The sequence below is a fragment of the Drosophila persimilis genome, unplaced genomic scaffold (genome assembly GCF_003286085.1).
Source record: "Drosophila persimilis strain 14011-0111.01,24,50 unplaced genomic scaffold, DperRS2 tig00000191-arrow-pilon, whole genome shotgun sequence".
Taxonomy (NCBI): domain Eukaryota; kingdom Metazoa; phylum Arthropoda; class Insecta; order Diptera; family Drosophilidae; genus Drosophila; species Drosophila persimilis.
Genome location: NW_020825298.1, coordinates 10,061,790 through 10,088,530, shown reverse-complemented (window position 1 = coordinate 10,088,530; position 26,741 = coordinate 10,061,790). Strand labels below are relative to the sequence as shown.

The window sequence follows — 26,741 nt, the reverse complement described above, 5'->3', positions numbered from 1 at the left end:
AAGCAGACGCGTCGCAAGTTGCCTGCCTGGAAGTTTTCACGGACATATTCAGCCCAGCCCCCAGCCTACGCCTTTAAAGCCAAAACACTTTGCTTTTTCGACACCTATTGGCCTTTAGTTGAGGCAGTCGCACATATCTATACCGTTTGGATCAGTGCTTTTACGCGGTCGCTGCCATGTCCGAAAGATCCAAAGGTGACGTGTCTCGCGTAAACAACAATCCAAATGCGCCGCGTGTCGTTAAAAATCCATTACTTAGCGCCTCGGTAACCGGACTCAGCTACGAAGACTTTCCCAACAAGCCGCAACTGTTGCCCGCCGCCCCGCCCGTGGTGCATGCCCCGCCGCCAGCATCCACACCCGTCCTGATCGCTGGCATTCTGAATCGCGGTAAGTGTGTCAAAGCCACAGCCAGAGATGATGTTGCTGCTCCCTCCGTTCACTTGTTGCTCATCAGCCCACCTCTGCTGATAAGCCCCGGACCGATAAGGCGGTAGTTTTATAATGTCGCTAAAATTACTTTCTAATGGCATTTTTATTTGATTTTTGTTTGGCACAATAACGTAACAATAAACTCCCTTCTTCTCGGTTCGGTTCGGGGCCCCTACTCCATGCTGCGTGTCGAGTGCGAGCGATAGGTGGGCAGCTCCAGCGATACCTTCCTCCTGCGGCAGCACCACACTATGCCCCAAATAATGGCTATAATCAGCAGCAGCAGCAGTATGGCTCCCAGACAAATGGCTGCTATGGCTCCCTCGGTGAGGACCACATCCCTCACATCGATGTTGATGCTCCGCTGATTTCCAGACGCATCGTAGGCAGTGATGGCTACCTTCGGCTCGCAACAGGAGGCCATGTAGGTGGCCTTCAGGGGCTCTGTGCTGCCGGCAGTGTAGTAATTTCTGTAGAACAAACCCTCGGCTGGCGTAGTCTGTAGTCGCATTATGCCCGATTGCCAGTCCTGTGCCGTCAGATCTAGTGTCCAGAATCGCTCGCCGCAGGTCAAAGACTCGGGCGTCACATAGTCGCAACGACTGCCAAACTCCCACGAGAGCGTGGGTCCAGTTGTGTCCTGCAAAAGGTTGACTTTCATTTAAAAGGATTCTCTTTGAGGAGGGAGCTTCTTCCACTTGCCTGAGCATCTATGCTGGACACAACCTTCAAATTGACTGCCATTGTGGCTGTTTCACGGCCATAATTGGTGAATGTGATCCTGTCCGTGGTGCCCTGCGCCGTACCCGTGGGCACCAGCACGGTCAAACGCACTGTACTCGTCGCCTGAGGTCCCAGATTAAGTCTGCATTCAGAAGAAAACGTTCAATTAGATGCATAAAGGTTTTTTAAGAGCTCCAACCTACCTTGTGGGATTCAGATTTACCAGAAAGCGTCGCTCGTCCGTGACCTGTATGGTCGAATAGACCGTTTCCGTGCGCATATTGGTCACCTCAAAGAGCAGCGTGGCCGTCTGGCCAGCTGTCACCAGCAGCTGCGACTGCGTGCTCAACTCAATCTTCGTGCCACAACGTTGCTGCAGCATGGCATTTAGCGTGCTCCTCTGCTGACCCGTGGAGGCGGCCAGCAAGGTTTGATTCAAACTGGGACTGCTTTGTATTTCCGTTTCGGAGAAGGTTTCAATCTCATTTTTGGGCTCATCCGTGTCCTCTTCGAGCTTTTCCCGTTCCTTCTCGGGAAACTGGATTCTGGCCAGTCGCGACGAGGGCTTGACTTGCCCATTCTTATAGTAGCTATCAATGCGCTTGATGATGTCGCCTGTAATGAGTGGGGCAGTGGGGGATTAGATGCATTGCTTACACACGTGCTTGCGTCAGCGGGCAGGCAGCGATGACGCTCAGATCGACTTCCTCTACCTCACTCCAAGGTTGTCTCGGTTATCAGTACATTTTTCTGTGGACAACCGAGCAGGCAAGCAGGCAGGCAGATCAGATCCCAGGCTTTTTGCTGCCTGTTATCTCGCATGCCAGAAACAACAAACAATCATATAAGTGCCTTTTTGTGTGTGCCCTCAGTTTTGTGTGAGAATCGATCTCGCCCGGTTGCCCATAAACAAACTCACCCAAAAATACATCTGCTTTGCGTTCGGCGCGTATGAATACATTGTAGGGCTCTTCGCTGTTCAGCTCTGGATTTAGTTTCAGTTTGAAAATCGTGGCCTTGCGCAGCTTGTTGAGCGGTACGTAGGCATCCAGTTCGTTGGAATTCGTTGTTGCCGTCGCATTTGTTCCGCCGAATTTCACCAACTTCCTTAGATTAATTTCTAAAAGTGTGTAAACAAATTGTTAATTGAAATTCCAGGGAAAGAAATGTATATTGTGTGCCTTGCCATTCACAGTGCAACGTGCACAGCTGTTTAAGGGCGCACAGGTGTTTGGCACGACGTTGCCATACCATCGCATTTCATTTGTGTATTTAATTAAAGATTACTAGATTGTGCAATCAAACGGAGAATTGTGAGGTATTTAAAAACAAATCTTGTCTCTCTGGTGATCTCTGGTGATAATAAATAATTATCAAGTGCCGGCTAAATATATTATTTTTCTACGGCCTTTTGGCATTGGCAACCCTGCCCGTCTGTCAGCAGCAGCTGCGCGTTGGAATCTCTTGTTGTGAAAGAAAAACACGTCCGCAAAAAAACATCCAACACAAAAACAATTGTTTTTCATTGTGAAACAAATTATGAACAATTAAGTGCCGCAAAAGTGTTAGCCAATAGTCATTTCGTTTGACCACAAACTCCATTAGAGGCGACATGGACCGCAAGTCCTAAATATTTTAACTCCATTTCGTGTTAGTGTTTTTGGTCAGAGGCCACTTTTGAACTTGGCAATGAAATGGCCGTGATGCGGATTGTCTAATTGTTGTTGTAAGTCACATACACATACACATATTTGCCTGTAATTTGTTTGTAAAAAATGTGAAAAATGGCCGGGAATCCAATTTTTGTGACTGATTTTTGAACAGGGTGCCACAATTGTTTTGATATTGGGGCAGGCAAAGAACCACCCTACCCTTATTAATTGATTTTTCCTCAGCGCCGTACCGCTTTGAGTGCTTCCGGAAAGCTCTACCGATAACTCTATTTATAAACGAAAGTTTGTGCGGACAATACTTTTTTTTGCAAAAATTGTCGCATATGTATTTTATTGCGATAGGGCGATAAGCCGCCGTTTGGTCTCGGAACATCCGAGAGAGCAATGAATGAGCCTCTTTGAGTCATAATTATTTTTTGTCTGGCCCCGCGGGTCTTCGCAATCTTCAAACCGAACTTTGCCCCTCAACTTCGACGTGGCGTATGATTAATCTGCTTGTAATATCGTTGTCGTTTTTGTCATTAGATCCAATCAAAAGTAATTCCTCGTTCAACGTTTTGGGTTAGTCAAGAACAACATTTTGTGCGGGACAGTTGATGATAGAAAGTGCTCTGACATACATACATATATTTATAAACCAAGTGCATATATTACAATTACTTACCTTTAAGGACAAGACACAAAGGGACAACAAAACAGTGCTGGGGGAAAACATTAGAAAAGGCGTGTCAAAAGGCCAAAAAGAAAAGCTATATTGCTGGTTAATTTGGTAAATAACTTTTGATTTTTTCTTCGTTTTCGTTTTTTTATTTTTGGGTACCCTTAATGCTAAAACATTTATTACTTTTTATTGTATAGATAAAACACATATATTGAAAATATTCTTTTGTACTACAGTTAAGTGTTATGTATTATATGGTATTTTGTTGAGCATTATACTAGCGTTTTGGTTAAGGAAAGCGTTTGGGGGTTTCGGCTATATACAAGGATCAGCAAAGCTGATTTGGGTCTAGAATAGCGAATAGGTGGCTTGGGTCTTTTGATGGTTAGTTAAAGAACTTAGACTAAAGACATAAATTATACATAGATAAGTACAGTTGACATTCTGGTTCGTTTTCCTGGTATTGTTACACACTGAAAGGTTAACACACTCCTTTTTTTTTGATTCAAGACTGTTCTATTACTCTGTTTATACGTTTTTGTGGTGCTACCGGCTATGTACCGGCGTGGAAGGTGCTGGCAATCACGGCATTTAACATTATTTCTGAATTGCAAATTCGAGGCGATTTCACGAGGCGCAACCAACTTCACTTTGTAGGGAAATCATGTGGTAAAGACCAAATCCTTTTTCATTGAAGAAATTAATGACATCTGTTTAGATTTATATGTTTTTTGGCAATGAAAATGTACTGAAAATTATCGATAGCCTTTTATATGTGGTTGCAGAAGAAAAAGGGAGGAATTTCTGCTTCTCTCTCATGAAAAGCTTCTTCGTATAAACAGAGTAAAGGTTTTTGTGGGCCCATTTAGTAAAAAGAAGTGGACTTAAGATCTAGGCGTAGGGAGGCTGGGCACAGGCTCCTACAGAATTATATGCTTCTAAGAACTAAAATACGAGTACAACCCTGCGTTAGTATGTGTGTGTGTGTGTGTGTGTGGAAATAGCAATAGAGTTGGTGTGTGCGCTATATAAGGAGTCTAATAAGAAGAACTAACCACCGTTGGGCGTCTCCATTGTGGCACGTCGCATATTCGCATCGATGCGTACATGCAGACTGGATAGCGTCGTATCCACAGGCAGTTCCAGTTCCTGATCACCCCGAAAGGCATCCGCCACTAGAGTGAGCTGCAAAACAGAAACAGAAACCAAAAAAAAAAGAAAAAGAAAAGAAAAAAAAACAGATCGAGATTCATGAACGAACATTTTTGGCATTTGTCTAAGTTTCCTTTCTATAAACAAATTTGCCCTTCACTTTTCTTTCCATAACCTAGTTTTTTGCCAGCAGCAGCGGCAACAAAAGATGCACCATCATCAACAACAAGTCTCGGGGTCTTGAGCACCACCTGCCACCGCCTGCCTGCCTGCCTGCCTGACTCCCTGGTATGGCATGGCATGGCATGGTCTGGCCTGGCCGCCTGAAAGGTAATCCAAGTTGCTTCGGTCTCAGTTGGCTGCTTGGGCAACACTTTATATGCTGCTGCTGCTGTTTCTGCTGCTGTTGGATCTCGTCTTGTCGCCACTTTCAATTTTCAACAGTTTTTGGTAGGCCAGACGGAAGCCGCCTTCTCTTTCTCTCTCTCTGTGTTTCGCACACCCCGCTTTAATTACCCCAATTACGGGTCAGGTTTTGGTCTCTTTATCATCGTGTTCATATCTCACCGTATTGCCTGCTATATGCTGGCCATGCTCTGTGCTGACGATGTGAATGATTTCGCCACCAGAGCGAATGGCCACCTCACCGAGGATACCACCGACAGCGTCCTCTGTTTCGTTCTCGATAACCGATTGCTCGCCGTACCACAACAGGAATAGCTGTAAAAAAGAAGCAACGTTTACTAGAGAGATCTAGTGGGGATCGATGGGCGTGTACTCACTCGGATCCTCTTCTTGAGGAGTGTAATCGCCGCATCCTGAACGAGATCCGTGTGCGGTGGAATCGCAGCCGTCGATATGAACACGGCACTGTCGTAGGGCACTAGTTCCGCCGCATGGAGAACGCCCACGAATGAGTTGCCGCCCTCGTGCTCTTTGGTGCTGTTCAATCCCGCTATGAATTCGCGTGTATTGTTGAAACTAAAGGCAGAGGGTGCACCTGGAAGGGCAGAGAAGAGGTTTATAAGACCCCCAAGGACTAGGTCGCCGTTTTATAAGGGACTTACCCGCCGCATTCAGTGTAACGAGAACAATCTTAATGTTGATATTCTTGTCCTGCAGGGCGTCGATGTACAAACGCTTCGCCTGCTCCAAGGAAGCGGACGAGGGATCCACAATCACCGCCAGCGGCATTCGAATGTAGACATCCTTGATGTAGTTCCTCAACTGATCCGCCGGCAGGAGTTCCGGCTTCGAGGCTGTCACCTGTATGTGCTTGGGTTGTTTGCGCGGCGTTGGCGTTGTCGTTGAAGTCGAAGTCGAAGTCGAAGTCGTTGTGGTGGTTGTGGTCGTGGTGCTGGGAGAAGAGGTTATGGCTGGAACCGGCGCCTGCGTGGATGGCCAATTGAAGCCACCAAAGCGAGCACGCAGCACAGGCAGTGGCTCCTGGGTTGTGCTGGTTGTGGTCGTCGTCGTCGTCGTGGGGTCCGGCTTGATGTGAATTTCATCGTAGTAGTAGTCTTCGGTGGCGGGCTTGAACGGATTGGGTTTCGAGCGGCTGGGTAATTGCTGCACCTGAGCCTGTGGAAACGGCTGATGCTGCTCCACGTGGTACTGATCCTCGTCCATGGTTTTCACCGGCTCTTCCTCCACATAGTCGGAGCTGTCGTGCTCTTGGTCCTTCTGGGGGAACCTCTCCGCCTTGGACTTTCGCACATACTCTGGGATCATGGTGGTGGCTATCCTCGCCGTGGTTGTGGCTACTTCCACGTGCTGCTCGTCCTCTGGTCCCTCCTCGTAATAGTAGTCGTGGGAGGATCTCGTGGGAGACTCCACTTTGGTCACCCGCTTCTGAGTGGGGGCATCCGCCATCGCTTCGAAGACAGTGCTCTCATCCCGCTCCCCCGAACCTGAGCCGGAGTACGGTGACATGGTGTTGAATCCCACAAGGGGTCTCACGGTGCTCATATCCTGCTCCATGCTGAGCGAAGTCTCTGTGTGGGCCGGCAGATCCGTGCCGTCCTCTTCCACGCTATTGCGGTGATGGTCGGCCTCCACTTCCGTTTCCACCTGGGCCGGCTCGTAGATGTCATCGCTGTGCCCGTCCAAGCCATCCATGCCATAGTCTTCATCGGGCTCGGGCTCGGCAGACGCTCCTGGAGAAAGGACAAGTAGTAGCCCCATCAGCAGGCAGCCATACAATATCTTTGTTCTCAGAATCATGTCGTTGGGTATTTCTCTAAGTGTTTGTCTGTCTTTTCGTCTCAGATCTGCAAGAGAAAACAAAATGTTAAAAATATAACATATTTTATTTTGGAAAGCTCTCAAAGGTTCACTGATTGATTGATGGATTGACATCTTTCGCTTATTTAATTGACGCAATTATTTATTATTATGATTGTTACTCATTTTTAGCAATTTTCTATGCCATTTTTAGGGTATTTTTTTGCAACACTTTCGCTGAAATGTTTTTTGTTTACTCACTGTTTGGTATATTATGAAAATCATTTGTTAACAATTATCATCTGACTGACAAATTGAACATTTAAGGGGTGAAAATTGTTGGAGAAAATGCAACAAATTGGAGAGGGTTCATGGAATTTGCATAGGCGCCTAATGACCAAGTCTTTGATCATTGATTGGTTGATGTATATATAGAAGGAAGTTGCGTAGTACTTTTTGTAAGAGTTGTACGATTCTGATAAATATGTTTTATTGTACTTTTTAAAGATTAGACACTTGTGACGTATGCTGTTTAGATGTGTAAGATCTGTATCTCTAAAAGTTGAGAAGCTATGATTTCAATAGGTAGAATAGAGCTGGCTTTAACGATTGAATTACTTGGATTAATACGAATACCCATACCATTTCAGTCTCTAGACTTTGGAGTACCCGGATTAACTGTCAGATCTTTGGATTGGGATTTGTTTAAGTCCATACGGATTGATGGATCTTTCCAGTGTAGGAAGATAGATCAGGTCATTTTAAACCGATTAAGAACCGGATTTCAGGGAGAATATGACTAGGGTATTCATAAATGAAGAGCAGACTAATTGGCACATAATTATTGGCTTTCTCTGTTCAGAAAAAAGTGATGATCGTGCTCTAAAAGAGTTTCCATTGCTCTGAGAGTTTTTCATCGAGAAATGTAATAATCATATTGTAGAGATCCCAATCTTTATGTCCTCCCAAGTACAGGGCACCCACACTGCCGATCACTGCCTTTGAAAGGTTATTCCATTTTGTACCTTATTAAATTTAAACACACTTCCGAGATGAATTAAACAATCAGATGAACAATCTGATTAAAAACGAAAACAATATTAACTTTGGGGGCGGGGAAACGAGATTACAAATTGTTGTTTTTTTTTTGTGAATTACAATTATTTTCGAAATGTCATGTTCATGGGCATGCAAAAACGCGTAAACATGCTCCAAAGATGTAGATGTGCCACCAAAAACAAGTAAAAGAAAGGCCAAAAGCAAAGGGCAGACGTAGGCCCCAATAAAAGCCCAGAGTGAAGAAGATATATGGTCAAGGTTTCTTTGAGGGTTTTGTTGTTGTTCAAAATAGAAACACACAAAAGTCAAAGACAAAGACAAAGACAAAAGGCGGTGACAATAAAATGTATACTTCTTGTAGGTGAATCTACATAGTATATATTTATATATGAATGGCTTTAAACTTGATTAAAACTGGCGGTAAACACGCGAGCATTTTTGGGCTTCAATTTGCTCAATTTATAAGCTTTAATTAAGCGAAAATATAATTAACACTTTGGTTAAAGCGTCATGCAAGCCTTTTTTCTTTACATTTTTGCATTGGTTTAAACACTCGGTGTTTTTTTTTATTATTTGCGGCCGTTTTGTGCGGGTATTTGTTTGAATAACAAATTACCAACAAATCAATTTGAATGATTGATTTCTTGGCTCGAGATTTGTGTTCGATTCCGCTCCTCGTGATCCGATGCGATGCGATGCGATGCAGCATGATGAGGGGACGGATGCGACGGACCTCCTCGAAACACAAGCAGCTGCCATTAATTAACAAATATGCAAAAGGCACATGAACGAAAAAAACAAATAAATTTACAAAAAAAAAATAATCAAAAATCAATAAAACATTAAAGGAAAGATGGGCGGAAGAGTCGAGCATTGAATACTCTTTCAAGTGGAATTTTTTGATATTCGAAAACGAAAGATGATTCGTAAAAGGCATCTAGCAAGAGTTTTCATCATTTCTTCCCATAAGAAGGGGATTGAGATCGGATAAGGAACCTCTAACCAAAAAAAATACCTTTTCCTCCTTTCTGCAAAGCTTATGGAATCGGAATACCCAAAGGAATTAGAAAAATTCGTTCCTCTCGGCATGGCAAAGCCTTCTTCAAAATCAAAATACCCTCTTTAAAAATGAGGTATAAATTCAAGATTGAGATTCAAAATGTATCGCATTGATGCGTCAAATGGAAATAAATTAACTTAAAATATTCTGTCTTCGTTTTTCTCGTTTTGGTCAGCCTGCCCCGAAACTGATGTTTTTTACAGGCTTTTTTTTAATGCGTTGCAAGGTCAATCCGGTAGGTGGAGAATGCAATTTGATGATAGGCCTCTCTTTTCAGTCTCTCTATCTTTCTGGGGAGGTCTCTTCTTCTCATAACCATGATATACAATAAATGTGGATTGACACCAACTGACACGTTCGTTTGTCTCTGCCACATTCGGTCGGTGTGCTTCTTTCTATCAAAGTTTAGCTCTAAGACCCCCTGCACACTGCTCATTCGTAGATCATCTTTGCGGGCGAATGTTTGAGAGCATTATTTGTTAGATTGGATCCAGCTGGTCACGTAATTCTTAAGAAGATTGCCCCCGCCGCACCGGCGGAACCCAGCCGAATCTCTTCTGTGTATATCTTGGCACTTGAATGCGAAAATGGAAAGTTTATGGCAGAGAAAGCAAGCAGGGTGCTGCTCTATAGGAAATAAATAAATATAAAATAAGGTAAACAAATATGATGAGAACATTTAAGGGTACCCTTTTTTTATATTTATATTCTTTAGTTGGTTTTTTTAAAATTTATATTTGATAAGGTACCCAATGCCACTTCACACCTTATTCAATTCTTTGGGCGCCACAATATAAATCGATAAGTGGCCAAGTTAATTCTTAAGTGGAGATAAGATTATAATAATCAGGCAGTAAATGATATAAGGGCGTTGAGACTCCAAACAAACCATAAAGGCTATCAGTGAAGAAGAGATCTCATTTAAATTAAAGAATTTAATATATTTGGAGTGTAATTCAATTTCTATTCAAAACTGTATTCCAATTGGAAGCTAAAATAGCTTCTGGGTATTATTTAGGGAGCGAATATTGTTGGTTTTCTGCACAAAAATTCCCATAAGTGAACCGACACATTCATTTCGGATTCGGACAAGAACCATTATCATCCATGAATTTGGATATTCCGCTAATGGAACTGTAGGGGCAAAAGGCACTTAAGATGATACCTCACTGTTTGGCAATAGCCTTCTGCTTGTATTGAATATGTAAATGAATTCCTCATTCGTTTGGATGCCCCTTCTTTGTCAAGTCTCTAACGACCATCCGTCAGCACTCAAATCTCGTGAAGAGCGAGGCCCTGGCGTTGGACTGAAGTTCTTTGTTATTTATAGGCAATTTATTTTGTAATTAAAGAAAAGTACTCTACTCGGCATAAAAAAAACCCTCATCAATCAGGCGCACAAACAGCGTCCAGAGCCAGCAGCTGATTCGCTTTGGATCATAAAAACAAAACGAACGAAAAAAAAGAGCAATAAAGGTTCTATAAACAAATTAGAGAGGCAAGCACGTTGCTAGCGTTTTTTATTATTTATTTACATATACTCGTATCTTTTTTTGCAATTACGAGAGTCGGCTGTGGCAGCGGCTACAAAGTTATTAAACAAACGCGTAAGCATTTATTTTCGCTATGATTTTTGTATCACTCGGAACGTTTTTATAGCTCGAACAAATTAATGAAAAATAATTGCGAAAATTATAAATTCAAATTGCGTTTGCTTTGTAGCCCCAGTCCGGCCCTCCCCGACCCCCCTCGCCTGCTGTATCGGAATCGAGCGAGCGTGTGCCTTTAAAAACAACTTGAAATGCACTCTAATTGTGGCAGCTTCATTTAACGATCATCAGAGACAACAGAGGCCCTTCCCAGAGGTAGTACTAGGCTGTACTGCATTGGGGGAGGAGATATCCCACGCGGTGTTGACATTGAAGCCACACACAGAGATCATTGTTTTAGATTTTTAATGATTTTTGGGGAACCTTTAAAGAAGGATTTTCTACGGCTTTTACGGCGGATTCGACACGCACAAGCACAATAATGCTCGAGAATTGCACATTGAAGCTCGGACTGGAGTTTCGCCGATAAGAGTTTTTCCTGAACCCCGTAATTGTTTGAACAGATGTTCGAATCAAAGTTTAATCTCTAATTGAGACTTGGAAATAAACTACAATCCGAATGGACTTCACATATTTCATATGGCAGCCTGTCCTATGAGTAGAACACCTTTTTGATTGCATTAATTATCGTAGTATTCCATTTGATTTATGATACAAAATGTGGTTTCAATTATAGCTTGAAATTTCGCATGAGAGAGAAATCTATATAATATTCTTTTGTTTCGCGTTCCATTTCGGTTTTTTGATTAATTCATTCTTTCACTTGCCTTTTTTTTTATGGATTTTCTGGCTGTCAACGTGGCTGGAACGCGCTTATATCTTATATTTTTGTTGCTATATTAAAATATATGGTATGTGTTTCGTTTGTTGAAATCAAAACAAATAACTTAGGCAACAAACTTGTTTTGCTCTCCTCCAATGAATCTTAAATACACTCTTTTTATTTCGGGTGCACTTTATTTATGAGCTTTGGCCACTTCTTGGCATTGTTTATCGAGCGAAACACCCTCTGCAGATTATGCAAATGACAGCCACTAAAATAAAACACACACACTTGCACTCGCACTCGCACTCTTCGCTCTTTGGCGAACGGAACGGAACCACCAAAAAATATATACAAAAATTAAGAGCGTTCAATTATTTGGTTGTTTTTTTTTTTCTTGCTGTTTCTGTATTGGATTAACCCGTTTAAATTTATTTCTCATTTGGACACACGCTGGCTGTGGTGCTGCTGGGATTGTTGTTGCTGCTGCGGTGCGGGTTTTATTTTTTTTGTTTCGTTTTTTGTTGGTGTTTGCGGACCTGGTGGCTGGCGCTCGCGTCAACGTCTCAAATGAAACTGAAAGCAGAAACACAAGCCGCACACCGACAACCGCCAACCGACAATCGACAGTCGCAGACCCAGACTCTCCAGAGCTCTCGGCTCGCAGCTCTCGGCTCTGGCTCTCGCATCGGGCCCGACTCTCAGCAGCAGCCACCGCCACCGCCACAGTTGTGTTGTGGAGTTGTGGAATCTAGAAGAGCGTGCCACTGATAAACCAAAGCCGAAACAACGTGCTGGAAGCCGCAGCTGAATGGATGCCACAAATGGATATGTTCATGACATGATTGTTTATTGCTTGAACGCGCTGCTCTTACACGACAGCTTTTCCACCAACGGTTTTTGCCACAAGAAACCAAAAAATTAACGTTCGATGGATGGTGAAAATAGAGTGAATTTTGTGTAAAAAGAAGAAAAAGATTGTATAGTTGGGGGTAAAAAGTATTGAAAGACATCAATGAATAACTGTAGCAGACAACAGTCAGAAATTACTTGAGAAAACCGATGGAAATTCAGTGATGGCAAAATATACCGATATTAAAATATCTGAAGAAGTGCCGTCGCGGAATCGGAGTAAAAAAAATGCTGAACAAGTTCCAACGGTTTTTGACCGTCGGTGAAGTATTTATTAAATCCAAAATTGTTCCAACTTTTAAGCAGGGCCCAAATGTAGCTGAAGTACGAGTTTGTGCGAATATTGTGAATGGCAAAATTTGGCGACCGTTTAAAGCAGGCCGTGTCAAAGCAGCTTTTAAGTGATCCCGACTATGGAAATGTCTTTGGCTCGATTTTTCCCCATATGCTAATCAAGTTAATCTAGCAATAGAATTACCGGTGCTGTATCTGTATCATATAATTAATTCATTCAAGAGAGATAAAACACGTGTCTAAAGTGTAGAGACCTTATAGATGTATTCTATATGTAAAAAAAATATAATTTAATAGTGTATGAAATGGTTTTTCAAACTAATTTAAACTCTAAAACTTCTAGTGCTAGGTGCCAGGGTTATAGACTTAGAAAAAGTCCCCATATTCCAGCCGTACAATATCTAGATAATCCCTGACGACTGCCCTAAATCCCTCGTAGCCTTCGGAGGATGATATCTCAAGTTGATGATGGACCTTTGTTGACAGATCTAAGGTTGTTCTTTATTCACAAAATCCGTCTTTTGGCGTATAGATTTTGCTGGATTTTCTGTTGATTTGTGGATCTATTTAGATACTCCACCATGAATAGACATGACTCTTTCCAGAACTTTTCTTTCCTATAAAAGATAGAATCATTTTCTTTGGTTTTCCTCCAAAAAAACGAAATTAGATCAACCAGATCATATTTCAATTTCTTTCTATTTCTTTTCGTGTACTCCTTCCATTTCAAGTTCAAACTTTATTTTGCGATTTGTGACTTTTTTTTTGGGTTGGTGTTAGCCAAGTTCTTTGCATGTTGACCTTTCTCTGGTGTTGGGTTTTATTTATTTATTTCTTTTTTTTGCTGAATCGCTCGTTGAGTGAATATAAATACTGCTCGTTTCGGGGATCATCAAAATTCATGCAAAGACGCTGAAAACACAAAGCAAAACAAAAACAAAAAAAACTGTGAACTTTTATAGGAAGTTCGACTACCCGACACTGACTCTGACTCTGATTCGGACTCGGACTCTGTGTGGCTATATCCGTGGCTCTGTGGCGCATTAAAATGGAGCGTGAAATGAATTTAATATGACAACTCCGGTTCGGCATCAATAAAATCATAATAAATACAAACGTGCACATATATACTATATCATAGTGGGTATATTTAAATAATGTACGCGGAAATGCTATGGAGGGTTCCCGTTCCCACAGCCCACTACCCACTCGAAAGTGAGTAATGGAAGGGCCTGCCAGCCTACCAGCCTGCCTGCCTGCCTTCTTTTCTTCGCTTTGTACCTTAAAATACCTAAGTAAATTCTTTAGAAAAATGTGTGTTCTTTGCCGTTGCGTGTTAGAGGGCATTTGTCACTTCCACTTCCAAGCCATTAAATTCAACTATGTAAATCATTCGGCTATGAATAATGGTGGGCCACAAGCACTCTTTTTAGGCGACACTTTTAGCACAATGATTTATTTGTACCACAATTCTGTTGGAGATCTTTTGCCTTGTAATTTTCCGTTTAAGATCGTGCGCATCTTGACCTACGTGCGTTTGTAGAAAACTTCCTGAAATTTGAGTTGCTTAAAGCACTCTATATATGGCTCTGAATGGATTTGGGTTTGTTGGAATCTTTGAGTGGAGATTTACATATAAATATATATGGAACAAAGCACTGAAATTTTCGTATTTAAAAAAGTTTTTAGATACAGATGTTCGATCCAGCCGATTCCAATAAAGGGTTAGCATGAAATATAACTATATGAAAACTTTCGTTGAGTCTCAAAACTTGGAGTATGTCTTAATAAAAACAGACGGACACATAGCTATCAGATCATCTTTCAGCCCGGCTTAAAATAGCTCAGATCAGCGTCTTTAGAGAGGAGCTGAAAGAGGAGCTGAATCTCTGAATCTCTTTCAGCTCCTCTTTCAGCTAGAGAGTGCCCAAGCAAGCCCTAAGAAAGCATCTTTTGAGAGTGTTGGATCGAACTTTCGTGGGTTCTAAGGACTTTTATCGATAATCTATTTTATAATCTATAATATCTATTATCTATATAATAGAGTTTTGCGATCCTTAGATCTCATCAGAAGTCTGGCTTTGGGTCCCCATTTTCCACCCCAGGATATAGAAATTGTCGAGAGATATTCAATTATGGCACACATTCCCCTCTCTCTCCCCCTCGCCTCCCCACACACTCACACACATCCAAATTGAAAACAAATTTATTGCATTGAGAATTTATGCAGCTCACGCAATTTTCACTTTGCGTATATCTTTTTTCTCTCTTTTTCTTTTCTTTCATTTTTTTTTTTTTGCCATACTTTCGTTAATAATTATGCAATCAATTTTTGCTTATGTTTTTTTGCAGTTACGCGTCGTAGTTGGCTTTTGTTGTTGGTTTCTTCTCTGTGTTGCAATTAACAACTTTCTGGCACACAGGAAAACCCTTTCAATAAACCAAGTTAAATATTTGGCAATCGTTTTGTATCGTTTTGAGTCTTGATTATCGTTTCCATTTGCTGCTTGACTTGGCTTGGCCTTTTCGGTGATGATTTTTCGGTCGCTGGGAGGCTGGTCTGTTTGAAATTTATGATGAACATATAAACGGGATGTGTACGATGTGTGTGTCCCCCCCCCGACCCACCACAAAAAAAAGTGTTAATCAAAAGTAACCAACTTGTTTTCAAAAGTGAGAAACAGACGAGCCGAAACGAGCAGCCAACAGAAGAACTGGTGCAAGGCGGTGCCTAGCTTTGGTGTTTCTTTTCGGTTTTGGGGAAGTTCCAAATGGATTGTGTACACATGATATGATATGATGTTCTTTTTGCTTCACTAAGGGTACAGCCACAGAGCCGTGGCAGTGGGAAGATTCAAAAATATGTACACGGACTATAATCTATCCTTGGGTTGACTTAGGGGACTGCCGGAGAGAGAAAGAGATAGGTAATCCTTTGAATAAAATGCAGGCCTATTTACCACCTTTAGAACATCAACGATACATGCGGCAGTGCCCCTCGGATCGGATCGTGGTTACGTTTCTTTCTGGTACCAGTCAGGAGAAGCAGAAGGCAAAAACGCGGCCCTCCTTCTTCCTATGTACTTAGTCCTTATATCGATAATTTTTGTAAATTTTGTAATAGATAGATTTACACGTTTACCAGTTGTTTGCTTCGTTATGAGGAAACCCCCAAATAAAGTTAATCTTTTAGAGATCTGTATCAAAAAAAAGATACTTTAACAACTTTCAGATGAATATCCGTAAATGTAGTCTTTAGAATAGGTCATTGGAATTGCAGATACAATTTTGTGTATTCTTTAATTGGTTTCGGAAACTTCTAGTTGCGTCTATCCTTTAGATAATCCCCTAGATATGTACGCTTATTATCCTTTACTAGTTTCTAGAACCCTTCACATGAACCTACACAGATGTAATCCTTTGTAATGGTTTCGTTTCGGGTAAAATTTCCTTATCCTTCGCGATTAATTCACTTGAAACACTTGACGACGTACGACGTACACTGTTTCTGGCTTTTTTTCGACAGCTCCAGATCGTTTCGCGATTGGGACTCAACTAAAACAAACTCCACTAATTACTGACCTTTTTGTACTTTTCAAAAATTGTTGTCGGCTTTGTGCGGCTGTCTCATGAATTGTTTAAATATTGAACAATTGGGATAGCAAATGGCAGGGTAGATACGATACGAGTGCTCGTAGTAAAGCAAACATTGGCGGCAGGGCAGGGCACACCTCATACTCGTAATGTCGCTCAAATCGATAAGATATCGATAGCATGGGATGCGGATCCAGAAGGAAGCGGGAGATTACCCCAGATGTGTCACGTGTTTTACGTCCAAAAGAACGACTAGGTGTGGGTGTGGCGGCGGAGGTGTCGGTGGGTGGTTGACATAATTAGCATACGCGAAGAATGAGGGAAAAACCACCGAAAAAGTACCTACGAAAACATGTATGTATCACCTTTTGGGTTTATATAGGTATTTTTCACCTGAACTCGCGGCTACCTGAGTTTGTTGCCTCAGTCTTTTGTTTGTCGTGTCCTGGAATGAGAGATCGATCCCCGTAGCAATTTCTGGAAGGGTCATCCGATTTTGTCGATGGCTTTGGCAGGGTTTTAAGCCCAAAAGTCATTGATTGCCCATAAAAATCTCTAGAAATCCATTGCTTATGCGACAGTTTAAACAGTTTTACTTTTCGATGCAGGTCCTAGGCAATTAGGAGGAGGATCAATGAATTATTGAGCCTGTACGCACTCTATGGTGAGAAAAAATGTGGTTGCAACGAAAGCATCGATTTGGTTGAATAAATCTCTAAAAAAACGCTCGAAATGATGTCCGCCTTGTGGCACATTCCAAGACGTGTGTAGCACCCTCTCGGCAAGGGTATCTTAAGATGTGCACACATTTTATTTATAACATTTAGCCTCTGGCACACCGGCAGACATACCGTCTCGAGCAGCTGCTCTTCAGACTTCAGGGGTCGCTCGGCCATTTCCAAAAAAGCACGCATTTTTATTGAGATTTATTTTGATTTAATTTTGGTCTGCTTTGCTTCGGTTTTTTGTATGTGTTTGGCTCTGTTTTGCCTCAGGGTTCAATGCCAACAATTTCGCTGTTTGGTTGGTGTTTTCTTTTTATTGTGTGAAGTTTTTTTGTTGTTTTTTTTTTGGGATGCTCACAACATTTTTGGCATGCGACCTGCACGAGCCTTTTGCGATCGTTTAAAGCCAGCAGCCCCCCTAAACAAAATTGATGGCAATCGTTTTGGGGCAGCGCTTTATAGAGAGGCATCGTCTCTGGCTGTCTTCTGTCAGATGTGTGTGGTACGGTGTGTGCCCTCTCTGGTGTCTGTGTATCCTGCAAATGATTTCATCGTCATGCTCAGACGTGCTTATGTGGGCCTTAATTGTTTTATTTGAGTGCCATTATGTGGCACTGGTGCTGGCAGGTATTACGATTGAAGTTGGAGCTGGAGTTGGAGCAGCAGCGGCCTCTTCATCATCAACATCTTCTTCTTCGGTGTCTCGTTATGATGTCATGTTCGCATTAAAACATAAAGAATTCTACCACTTTTGTTGTATTTTATGTTTCGAAAAAAAAGGTTGTTCTACTTTATTTCCACATTTTTTGCGGTTAGACAGGCGTCTGCCTCTTTATTTATTTTAACACATTTGTCGTAATGCGTCATTGTCATTACAAAAAAATAAACAAAAAAACCCCCACTAAAACTAAAAAAAAGCTGGAAACTTTTTGTTGTTTTTGTTGTCGTTTTTCAATGTTTTTCCAAGTCAAAGTCGAAGCCCCACCTCAAGAGTAGTTGCCAGAGCAAATCTTTGCATAGACATTACAAAATGGATGACCCTTTGAAAAGTGACAGCCAACACCAGCCTTCTGACGGGGCGACGACACAGAGACAAAAAGCAGCTTTGATCTAGCAAAATATAGTAAAAAAGTTACAGAGTTACATAGTCGAAACCTTAAATTATTTAATTTGTTTGTTTGTTGATCAATTGAAATGATTTTGAATGCTGTAACGCAGAGACCCTTTAAGATCTTTCCCTTAAAATGCAGAGGAATACCTAGTCCCTTATCAACGATTCTCGTGGCGAGCAGCAATCTGCCTATTCATGCTCAAGAAATGTATTTTGTTTTTGCATTCTCGGTTTCGAATTTCGAGTCTCGTGACATATACTACATATATTTTGTTTTTGCATTCTCGGTTCCCAGAGCGATCCACACCTAGGATCAACTTTGTTTTTGCATTCTCGAGCATTCCCTTTTATACTTTTCGCTTGTGCTTCTGTCTAGCTATCTCAGAGCCATAAAAGCGATGGGATTTCCATGATGAGAAGATGGTATTAGCTGAAAATTCTATAGGAAAGACCATTCGTCTAAAAGGTAACCAGAATCTAATCGTTTTTGTAGAGGCACATGGGTCTCTTGTTACTCGAAACTGTCATAGTCTCTGAGATCTAGATCTATCATCAATACCGAGTACTGGGTAGACACATTTGGAGATATCATCATCTGCTATATATACATACTATATTCAGTGCTGTCGACAAGAGACAGTTCCTGTTAAAATACCTCAATTTCAAAATAGATTTTCTTTCACTAATCATTGATTATTCATCAAAAAACGCTCGAGTTTCGTTGTATCCCCCTAATGAGGCATATCTTATCTTTGAACTATAGCTTTAGTGACTAATTACGTTCGATAATTGAAGGCTAAGACAATATTTAAACCATTTGGCTGTGCTTATTGTGTCGAAAGATATGGAATTGTAAAAGCGAAAGTGTGGAAAACCCCCGAAACCGGAATGAACAAAAGTTTGTAAAACTTTAAGAACCATAAGAGCCATAACCATTATAGGTTGTATGCAAATTCTGGGATAACCCTGGAATACGATGGGTTGGGTGTGTTTCCCCTCAAACAACAACTAAAAGTGATCGCAGTTCTTAATATATTTCATTCTTCTTGTTACATCATGAAGATAAATGCCAGCAAAACTCAATTATTAAAGCATTACCATTTAACATTTATAATCTGCATATTAATGGGGGATGCATGTACAATATAATGATTGAATATTCCCAAGCATTCCCATGATTAATATAGTACCTGCTCGCAGCACTGCAGCCACAAAAGATATGCAAATGTCCGTGACTATTCCGGACGCATCTGCTCTCCGGACCTGCTCTATCTGCTCCACGTATAACTTATCATCTGCTCTGCGGATACAATACTCGACTCTCGCTTAATTCTAAGAGCTCGGCTCTTCTATCTGTCATTTCTATGCTGCACTCTTCTTAGTATCTCCCTCTTACATTTGTATCTCTTACACTGGCCTCTGGCTTGGCCTGAGAGCTGGTTATGCAGCTGCGGCCACAAAAATTCCAAACTTGCGCTTAAATATGTACAAAATGCAGTTCTTAAAATAGTTGCAGCCCACAAGTCACAAGTCACATGCCGCCGCCGGCGCATTGGACATTGGAGGTGTGAAAACCAATATTCGCTTCAGGTCCAATCACGTTTCAAGATCGAGGTGAATTCTTTGACGTATTCGCTTGGCAAATGACACGTTTTGGACCTGCAATTTCCAGCATTTACTTTCATTCCATAATATATGTACTTTTGCCAGAGCCATCGTCAAATGCCATGACATTTATGCCCAGCCGTCTGCCTACGAGTATTGTATTTTTCTTTTGGCTAATGTCAAGCTTTGGCTTTTTATGAGACGGCTAAAACTTGAATTAAATTTAAAATTTTTATGAAGACCGCTTTAAAACGCTGCTGATTGTTGAACCATAAACATAAATGAAATCAACTCAAATCGAAGGAGGAAACTGCGACTAATATGATCGGGAAATACGCAAACATTTCTGGTGAATGAAAGAAAACTTTTCAACTAAATTTCTGAGATTTTGTACCCGTATTTAAAAACTCAGTGCACACAGGAAACTAATCCTAGACTTTTTATTACAAAATTGAATGCAATAAAAATGTTAATCTGTCATTGGACTATGACACCCGGAAGGGTAATGCTATAAAGCTCACATGGATTCCCTAAAGAGGGTTGACGGCTCGACACGTACAAGCGAGTGATCCATAAGAGAATGCACAAAAAACAACATACATTGCGTGTGCACGACTGTGGACATGGCTTTTGTTTGCCCATCGCTGCTTTAAGGCGTCTATTCGGAACCTTCTGTCTGTTAGCCTCAATATTGAAGAAGAGTATATCAAACAGAAAGATTAAAAAGAAATAAAATCGAATCTATGGTGGTGTCCAGGCCTAATGATAATGATGCCTGACTTGTCTCTGCGGCTAGTGCCGGTTGCTGCTGGCCTAGTCCAAGCACCGTCTCCAGGTCCGAGTCCAAATCCAAGCGGCAAACCAGTTTGGAATCCGTCGGTGTTCCGTTTGTGTTAATTGTGTTTGTCCGAGTCTCAAGTCGATTTCAATTTGCATTCATTACAGCTGATATTTTGTTGTATTTTTATGTGTGATCGGAGAACGAGAATGAGGCACAGTGTTGGACTCACACGCCCACTTCTTCCAGCAAATCTAATCGAAGTCTTTCTTCTTTTCAGAGCCAAAAACTTTGGTGACCGTGGGACAGCCGTCGAGCATCGATGACAGCGAAGCCCTCGACGAGATCAACTTGAATACGAGCAGTGAGGACTCGAGTGGAGTCAGTGGTGGATCGTCGACTGCGTATCTGCGTGGCACAGGCGATGGTAATGCCAATCCCTTGCTAGAACCTCCACCGGGCGCTGGAAACGATTCGTTGTTGAGCCAGGCGGCCTCATCCTTCACAGCATTGCCCTCGGTGGCCTCCAATGTGTTTTCCACCTTCTCCAAGAGAATCTACGCGGGCACAAAGGAATCGGAAGAGCCTAAATTGGACATCCAGCCCACGTACATACAGCAGGCGGGACACTACGCCCCACCGCCAGTAGCTGCAGCACCACCACCACCATTCTACGCGGCACCACCGGCGGCAGCGAATGAGATTGTTGCTGCCCCAGAACCACCCAAGTTCTATGCCCCCACGGAGGTGCCAGCACCGAACGTAGGCATCGCCAGTGCACCACCACCCACCGCATCGGGAAATCCCAACACCTATCGATTCACCGCCAGAAAGAAGCTATACGCACCGATACCTGGCTTCACCGAGCAGTCGGCACAGGGTCCGCAGATTCCACAGGCCCCACAGGCAGGTTTGCCCTTCCAGACGCCACCATATCCAGCCCAACAGGCAGCTCCATTTGAGATACCATCGGCATCTCCTTTTGAGATTCAAGGAGCTCCCCCAGCAGCAGCAGCAGCGGGTCCCACAGAGGAGCGCAAATCCGGCGGAGGCCTATTTTCTCTGTCCAATCTTGTGCCCACTGGCGTGCTGCAAAACATCTCCGGACTTGTACAGTCCGCCACAGGCAGGAGCAGCGAGCAGTCCTCTAGTAATCCTCCACCATCTGGCGGGGGCTACTTTGACATCAACACAGTCGCTCCAGCAAATCCGAGCAACTATTTCGGTGGCCCACCAGCGGCGGCACCGCCAGCGGGAAGCTACTTTGTGCCTGCCGCAGTTCCTGAGGCGGCGACAGCAATTCCTCAACCACCAGTAGGTGGGTTCTTTCCACAGCCAGCCAATCCGGTAGCGACAGCGGCTGCTCCCACTTCAGTCGCGGCTCCTTCCACAGTTGGAGGATTCTTTGGGGCAATACCACCTGCTAATCCGCCAGCAACTGATATCAATCCCATCTCGGGAGCACCACCAGTTGGAGGATTCTTTACACCAGGTGTGTCAGCAGGTCCTCCCACAGTTGGAGGATTCTATACGCCCGTTTCGGCACCGATTGAGATCAATCCTATTGCTGAAGCACCACCACCGGCAGCGGCAGCTATTCCCCCAACATCTGCACTTGCAGGAGGATTTACTGCAAACCCAGGAGTAGTGTCATCTGTGACTACATCCACGACAGCAGCTCCTCCGCCAATTGGAGGATTCTTTGATCCTAATCCAGCAACATCTGGTATTCCTCCCACTTCCACAGTTGGAGGATTCTTTACGCCAGCAGCAGTTCCACCTGCGGCCACAGCACCACCTGTTCCACCTGTTGCCACAGTAACAGCAGCAGCTCCTCCACCAGTAGGAGGATTCTTTGCACCCGCAGGAGCAGGGCCACCATCCAACGCAACTCCACTGGCAGGACCACCTCTGGGGACAGCACCTCCATTGGCAGGACCACCTTTAGGATCAGCAGCAACTGTCGCTGGACCACCACCTGCCGCTGGACAGGCATCGTATCGCCTCCAGAAGGGCACACGTCTCTACAAGAGTCCATTGACGGCACAGGAAACTGCCACAGCGTCTGCTTTCGGCCCTCCCTTTGCCACAACAGCAGCTGCCCCAGCTGCCGTCTTCAATCCATTTGGAACTGGAGCTTCAGGAGTATTTAATCCATTAGCTGGCAACCCACCAGTTGGTCAGCAGGAGAGCGAAGATAACTCAGCCGTTGCACTATTTGCACCTCCTTCTGCACCAGTGGCAGGACAGACCATAGATCAAGGACCGGCTCCTCCAGCTGCCTTTGCATCGACAAATCAGGGAAGTCCCTTCCCCGCTCCACAGCCAGGACCCCAGGCAACGCCATTCTTCATTCCACAAACGGGGGACAGACCTCCAGTACCCACCAGCCAGGAAACTGCACCATCCAGCCAAGGAATATCCTTCTTTGAAGCACCTCCGACATCGGACATTGCTCTCTTCACGCCACCACCCGTCCAGGAAACAGCAGCAGCACCAATCGAATTAAAACCAATCGAAACACAAGGAATATCTTTCTTTGCACCGCAGCCAGATCTCGCACCTTCAACAGCCCAAGAGATTCCACTGTTTGTCCCGGCAGCAGTTGAGGCACCTCCAGAAGGACATCCCTTGTATCCACCGACAGCAGTCGCAGAGGACATTCCTGCCGCTGAGAGCCCATTATTTGTGCCAGTGCCAACATCGGCAGCAGATCAGAGTCAGGGAGTACCGCTCTATCCACCAGAAACAGCCACATATAACGCTTCATCTAGCGTTCTCTTTGCTGCATCGGAGCATCAACCGAGTGCACCATTATTCGAAGCTGTTCAACCACCATCCACGGAGGCAGTCGATGCTTCAGCAAGCGATTTCTTTGGATCTGCCAAGGCTGAAGCTGTCCCTGCATCTGCAAATACCGAAACGGCTTACAGCCCATTCGGACAGACGGTGACCACGCCCTCGCAAGTGCTGCAGACACCACCGGCACAAGATTTACTGCCACCGCCTGTTGGATTTGTTGCGCCACAACAACCAGAGGCAGAGCCAGAGCCAGAGGTGGCCGCCGCCGCTCCTCCAGCAGAATTTGGAGGAGTTACCGAAGCACTAGCCCTAGCCCACCCACCACTTGCACCATCGCCGCTTCAGAGCTTCTTTTCGCAGACAGCGACTGCTGCCCCAGAGGATTTCAACTTTTTTGCCGCACCAGGCAGCAGCCTGTTTCCAGAACTGCCACAGCAGCGGGGCATAGCGCCGCCCCCTTTGGCACAGGAGCCACCGCCGGCAGCAGCAGAATCTGGTATTGCACCAGGACTGGGCTTTGATCAATTTCTAAGCCAATCCCAGCAAGCGCAAAGCCACAACTACATTGGAAATTCAAATGAGAATTCCTATCAACAAAATTCAAGTGTCAATACATTCTCCGGCTATTTTGGTGGCCCCACTGTGACAGAAGCCCCAGCCCCACCCCCAGCCACAACCACAGCAGCAGCAGTGCCACTTGCTGCTCCAGTTAGTAACTGTGACCCCTCCCATTTCTTTGATCAAGTGCCACAGCCACAGGCCCCGACAAACGCTAACGAGGATCAACGCATACAGAACTTCTTCAACAACCCGCCACTGCAGGACCAGCCAGCGGCACCGGGCGAACTCAAATACGATATAGTGCACAGCGGTCTGCCCGTCAAACAGATACAGGCACGCTCCCAGACACCCATCTCCAATTTGGTGGAGCCCCCCTCCTCGTCTGCCTGCTCAGAGTTTTCGACACTGGCACCAGCAGCAGCCACAGTTCCAGCAACAGCTCCGGCAACCAATCCAACAGTCGAGCGTCAAACGGGCGAGGATCTACTGCAGTTGCATCAAGCGGAATTGCCGGAGGAGATCTTGAAAGAGCTCAGAATGGCCACAAATGCAACGACAAGCGACAAGGCAGGCACGCCCCCTGTTTCTATAGTAAGTGTTTGGGACAGAAAGAAAGAATGAAATCAAATTAATCCCTTCCATTTTCTAGGTTTATACGCCTGCTGTGGTCCATTGGTTCTACAAACGTAGAGTGGACGCGAAACATATTTGGACACCATTCAGTCACTATGATTCAGCGCTGCTTGAGACCAGCCTCCACAATGGTAAGACCTCTAAAATATTCTTCTGCACTAGCTCTAGAAATTAATCTTGGAATTCTCCCCCTCCAGAAGATTCCACACTGATTGTGCCCGTCGAGGGTGGCCGCTATGATGTCAGCATCAAGGAACGCACCAAAACCCCCGTCTACTGGGAGGGCAAGGGCATTGAGGTGCGCCGCTGCTCCTGGTTCTACAAAGGCGTAGACTCCAAGTATGTGCCCTATTCTGAGGACACGGCCGCACTGCTGGAAGACGAGTACAAACGTTCGGCAGAGACTGGCGAATGGCATCAGAAGATCATGCTGGCCAACGGTGAACAGGTGGTCTTCCATGGGCCCACAGTCATCGTGCATTTCCTGCCACAACAGAATTCGGATTCGTGGGGGGCCAGCGCACAGAGCTCCATGCGTCCGCGGGTGGTCAAGAGGGATCTGGATGACTTTGTCATCAAGCAGGGCGAGTCCCAGCGCGTGGATCATCTGTTGTTTATGGTCCATGGCATTGGTTCGGCCTGTGATCTGAAAATGCGCTCAGTGGAGGAAGTGGGTAGGTTGAAAAATATATTTATATTCCCAACAAAAAAACCAAGCTAATCGCTTGACGCTTCCTTGACAGTGGATGATTTCAGAGACATTGCCCAGCAGCTGGTTCAGTCGCACTACAAGAACTCCACAGATATGGGCCTGGTGGGTCGCGTCGAAGTGTTGCCCATCTCCTGGCATGGCCATCTACACTCCGAGGAGGAGGGCATCGATGAGAAGCTAAAATCTATCACCCTAGAGTCGATACCACGGCTACGTAACTTTACGAACGACACTCTGCTGGACGTACTCTTCTACACCAGCCCCAAGTACTGTCAGAAGATTATGAACACGGTGGCCGATGCTCTCAATGAGGTCTATCTGAAGTACAGATTCAGGCATCCGGAATTCAACGGCGGCGTCTCATTGGCCGGTCACAGTCTGGGGTCACTCATCCTGTTCGATCTGCTGTGCCATCAGGAGCCACTCAAAGAGAGCGAAGAGGAGAATAAGGAGAACCCAGACCAGTTGCCGCAGAAGAACGAAAACAACTACAAGAAAGTGCAACTGCCCTCCGGCGATCTGCTGCCGAAGCAGGTCAGCTACACCATGGGTCCGGCCGGCACTGGACAGCCGGTCATCAACTACACACAGCTCATCTTCCACCCGAAGAAGTTCTTTGCCCTGGGCTCGCCCATCGGCATGTTTGTGACCATTCGGGGCATCGATCAGCTTGGCCTGGACTTTCACCTGCCCACATGTCCGGGTTTCTACAATATATTCCATCCCTTCGATCCGGTGGCCTATCGGATTGAGGCTCTCGTCAATGCGGATATGAATGGTATACGTCCTGTTCTCATACCCCATCACAAGGGACGCAAGCGCATGCATCTGGAGCTGAGGGAGACTATGACGCGTGTGGGGGCAGATATCAAGCAGAGATTCATGGACACATTCAAGACCACCCTGGACAGTGTGAACTTCTTGGCCACGGTGACCAAAGTTAAAAAGGAGGCAGAAGAGACGCTCGAAAAGCAGGTCTTGAATCAGGTTAGTACAAGATTCATTAGATACAGATGGAGAAATACAGAAACATGTGTTCCTCTTTTAGACTTCGTCGCAGTTCCAGAAAGAAAACGATGATCAAGAGGATATTTCTGTGGCCAGCACATCCACAAAGACAAGAAATCGCACATATTCCAACTCGACAACGGCCTCAGATCCAGAGTTTGTAGAACTGGACTTTCCGCTAGGCAAACTGAACGATTCGAAGCGCGTCGACTATGTGCTGCAAGAGGCACCGCTGGAGTTTATCAATGAGTACATCTTTGCCTTGAGCAGTCATGTCTGCTACTGGTGAGTGTCTTCTACTCTCCACGCCAGTCTTTACAGCACACTCTAACCAAATCAATCAATTTTGAACCACAGGGGCTCTGAAGACACAATCCTGTTTGTGATGAAGGAAATCTATGCCAGCCTCGGGATCAGCACCGACAGCCAGGTGCCCCAGCAGTCCATGACCATCGAGAGGCCAGGCTCATTTGACAGTAATCAGTCGCTGTTGCCGATGTGAACACCCACACACACACAATTATACTATAAACATTTTAGAATCAATTGATTTAGATATGTTTTTGTTGTTAGAAGAATTATCTAAAGAATTTTTATTATGTGCAACGATCACTTGGTTAATGGTATTATCTAAGTAAAAAGTTCTCTAT

The 26,741-nt window shown here is 44.3% G+C and overlaps 2 protein-coding genes across 4 annotated transcripts; one reads left to right on the top strand and one right to left on the bottom strand.

Moving 5' to 3' along the window:
• Positions 1 to 47: 47 nt before the first annotated feature.
• LOC6589855 (proline-rich protein 36) lies at positions 48 to 26,697 on the top strand. Its single transcript, XM_026989045.1, has 7 exons — positions 48 to 390; positions 20,656 to 24,329; positions 24,388 to 24,502; positions 24,569 to 25,045; positions 25,115 to 26,070; positions 26,132 to 26,376; positions 26,449 to 26,697. Exons 1-7 carry the CDS (start codon positions 177 to 179, stop codon positions 26,591 to 26,593), a joined length of 5,826 nt encoding a protein of 1,941 aa, XP_026844846.1. The 5' UTR covers positions 48 to 176; the 3' UTR covers positions 26,594 to 26,697.
• Positions 517 to 16,096, bottom strand: LOC6589856 (proteoglycan 4). Of its 3 annotated transcripts, none has more exons than XM_002014680.2 (9): positions 15,969 to 16,096; positions 5,709 to 6,911; positions 5,424 to 5,641; positions 5,209 to 5,361; positions 4,545 to 4,674; positions 2,075 to 2,275; positions 1,359 to 1,770; positions 1,135 to 1,297; positions 517 to 1,072 (listed from the first exon to the last, which is right to left on the bottom strand). In XM_002014680.2, exons 2-9 carry the CDS (start codon positions 6,862 to 6,864, stop codon positions 605 to 607), a joined length of 2,901 nt encoding a protein of 966 aa, XP_002014716.1. In that variant the 5' UTR covers positions 6,865 to 6,911; positions 15,969 to 16,096; the 3' UTR covers positions 517 to 604. The 3 variants fall into 3 exon arrangements, with proteins under 3 accessions (XP_002014716.1, XP_026844839.1, XP_026844840.1); XM_026989038.1 differs by lacking the exon at positions 15,969 to 16,096 and adding an exon at positions 7,126 to 7,143; XM_026989039.1 differs by lacking the exons at positions 517 to 1,072; positions 1,135 to 1,297; positions 1,359 to 1,770; positions 2,075 to 2,275; positions 4,545 to 4,674 and adding an exon at positions 4,763 to 5,147 and having other exon boundaries at positions 15,969 to 16,091.
• Positions 26,698 to 26,741: the final 44 nt, after the last annotated feature.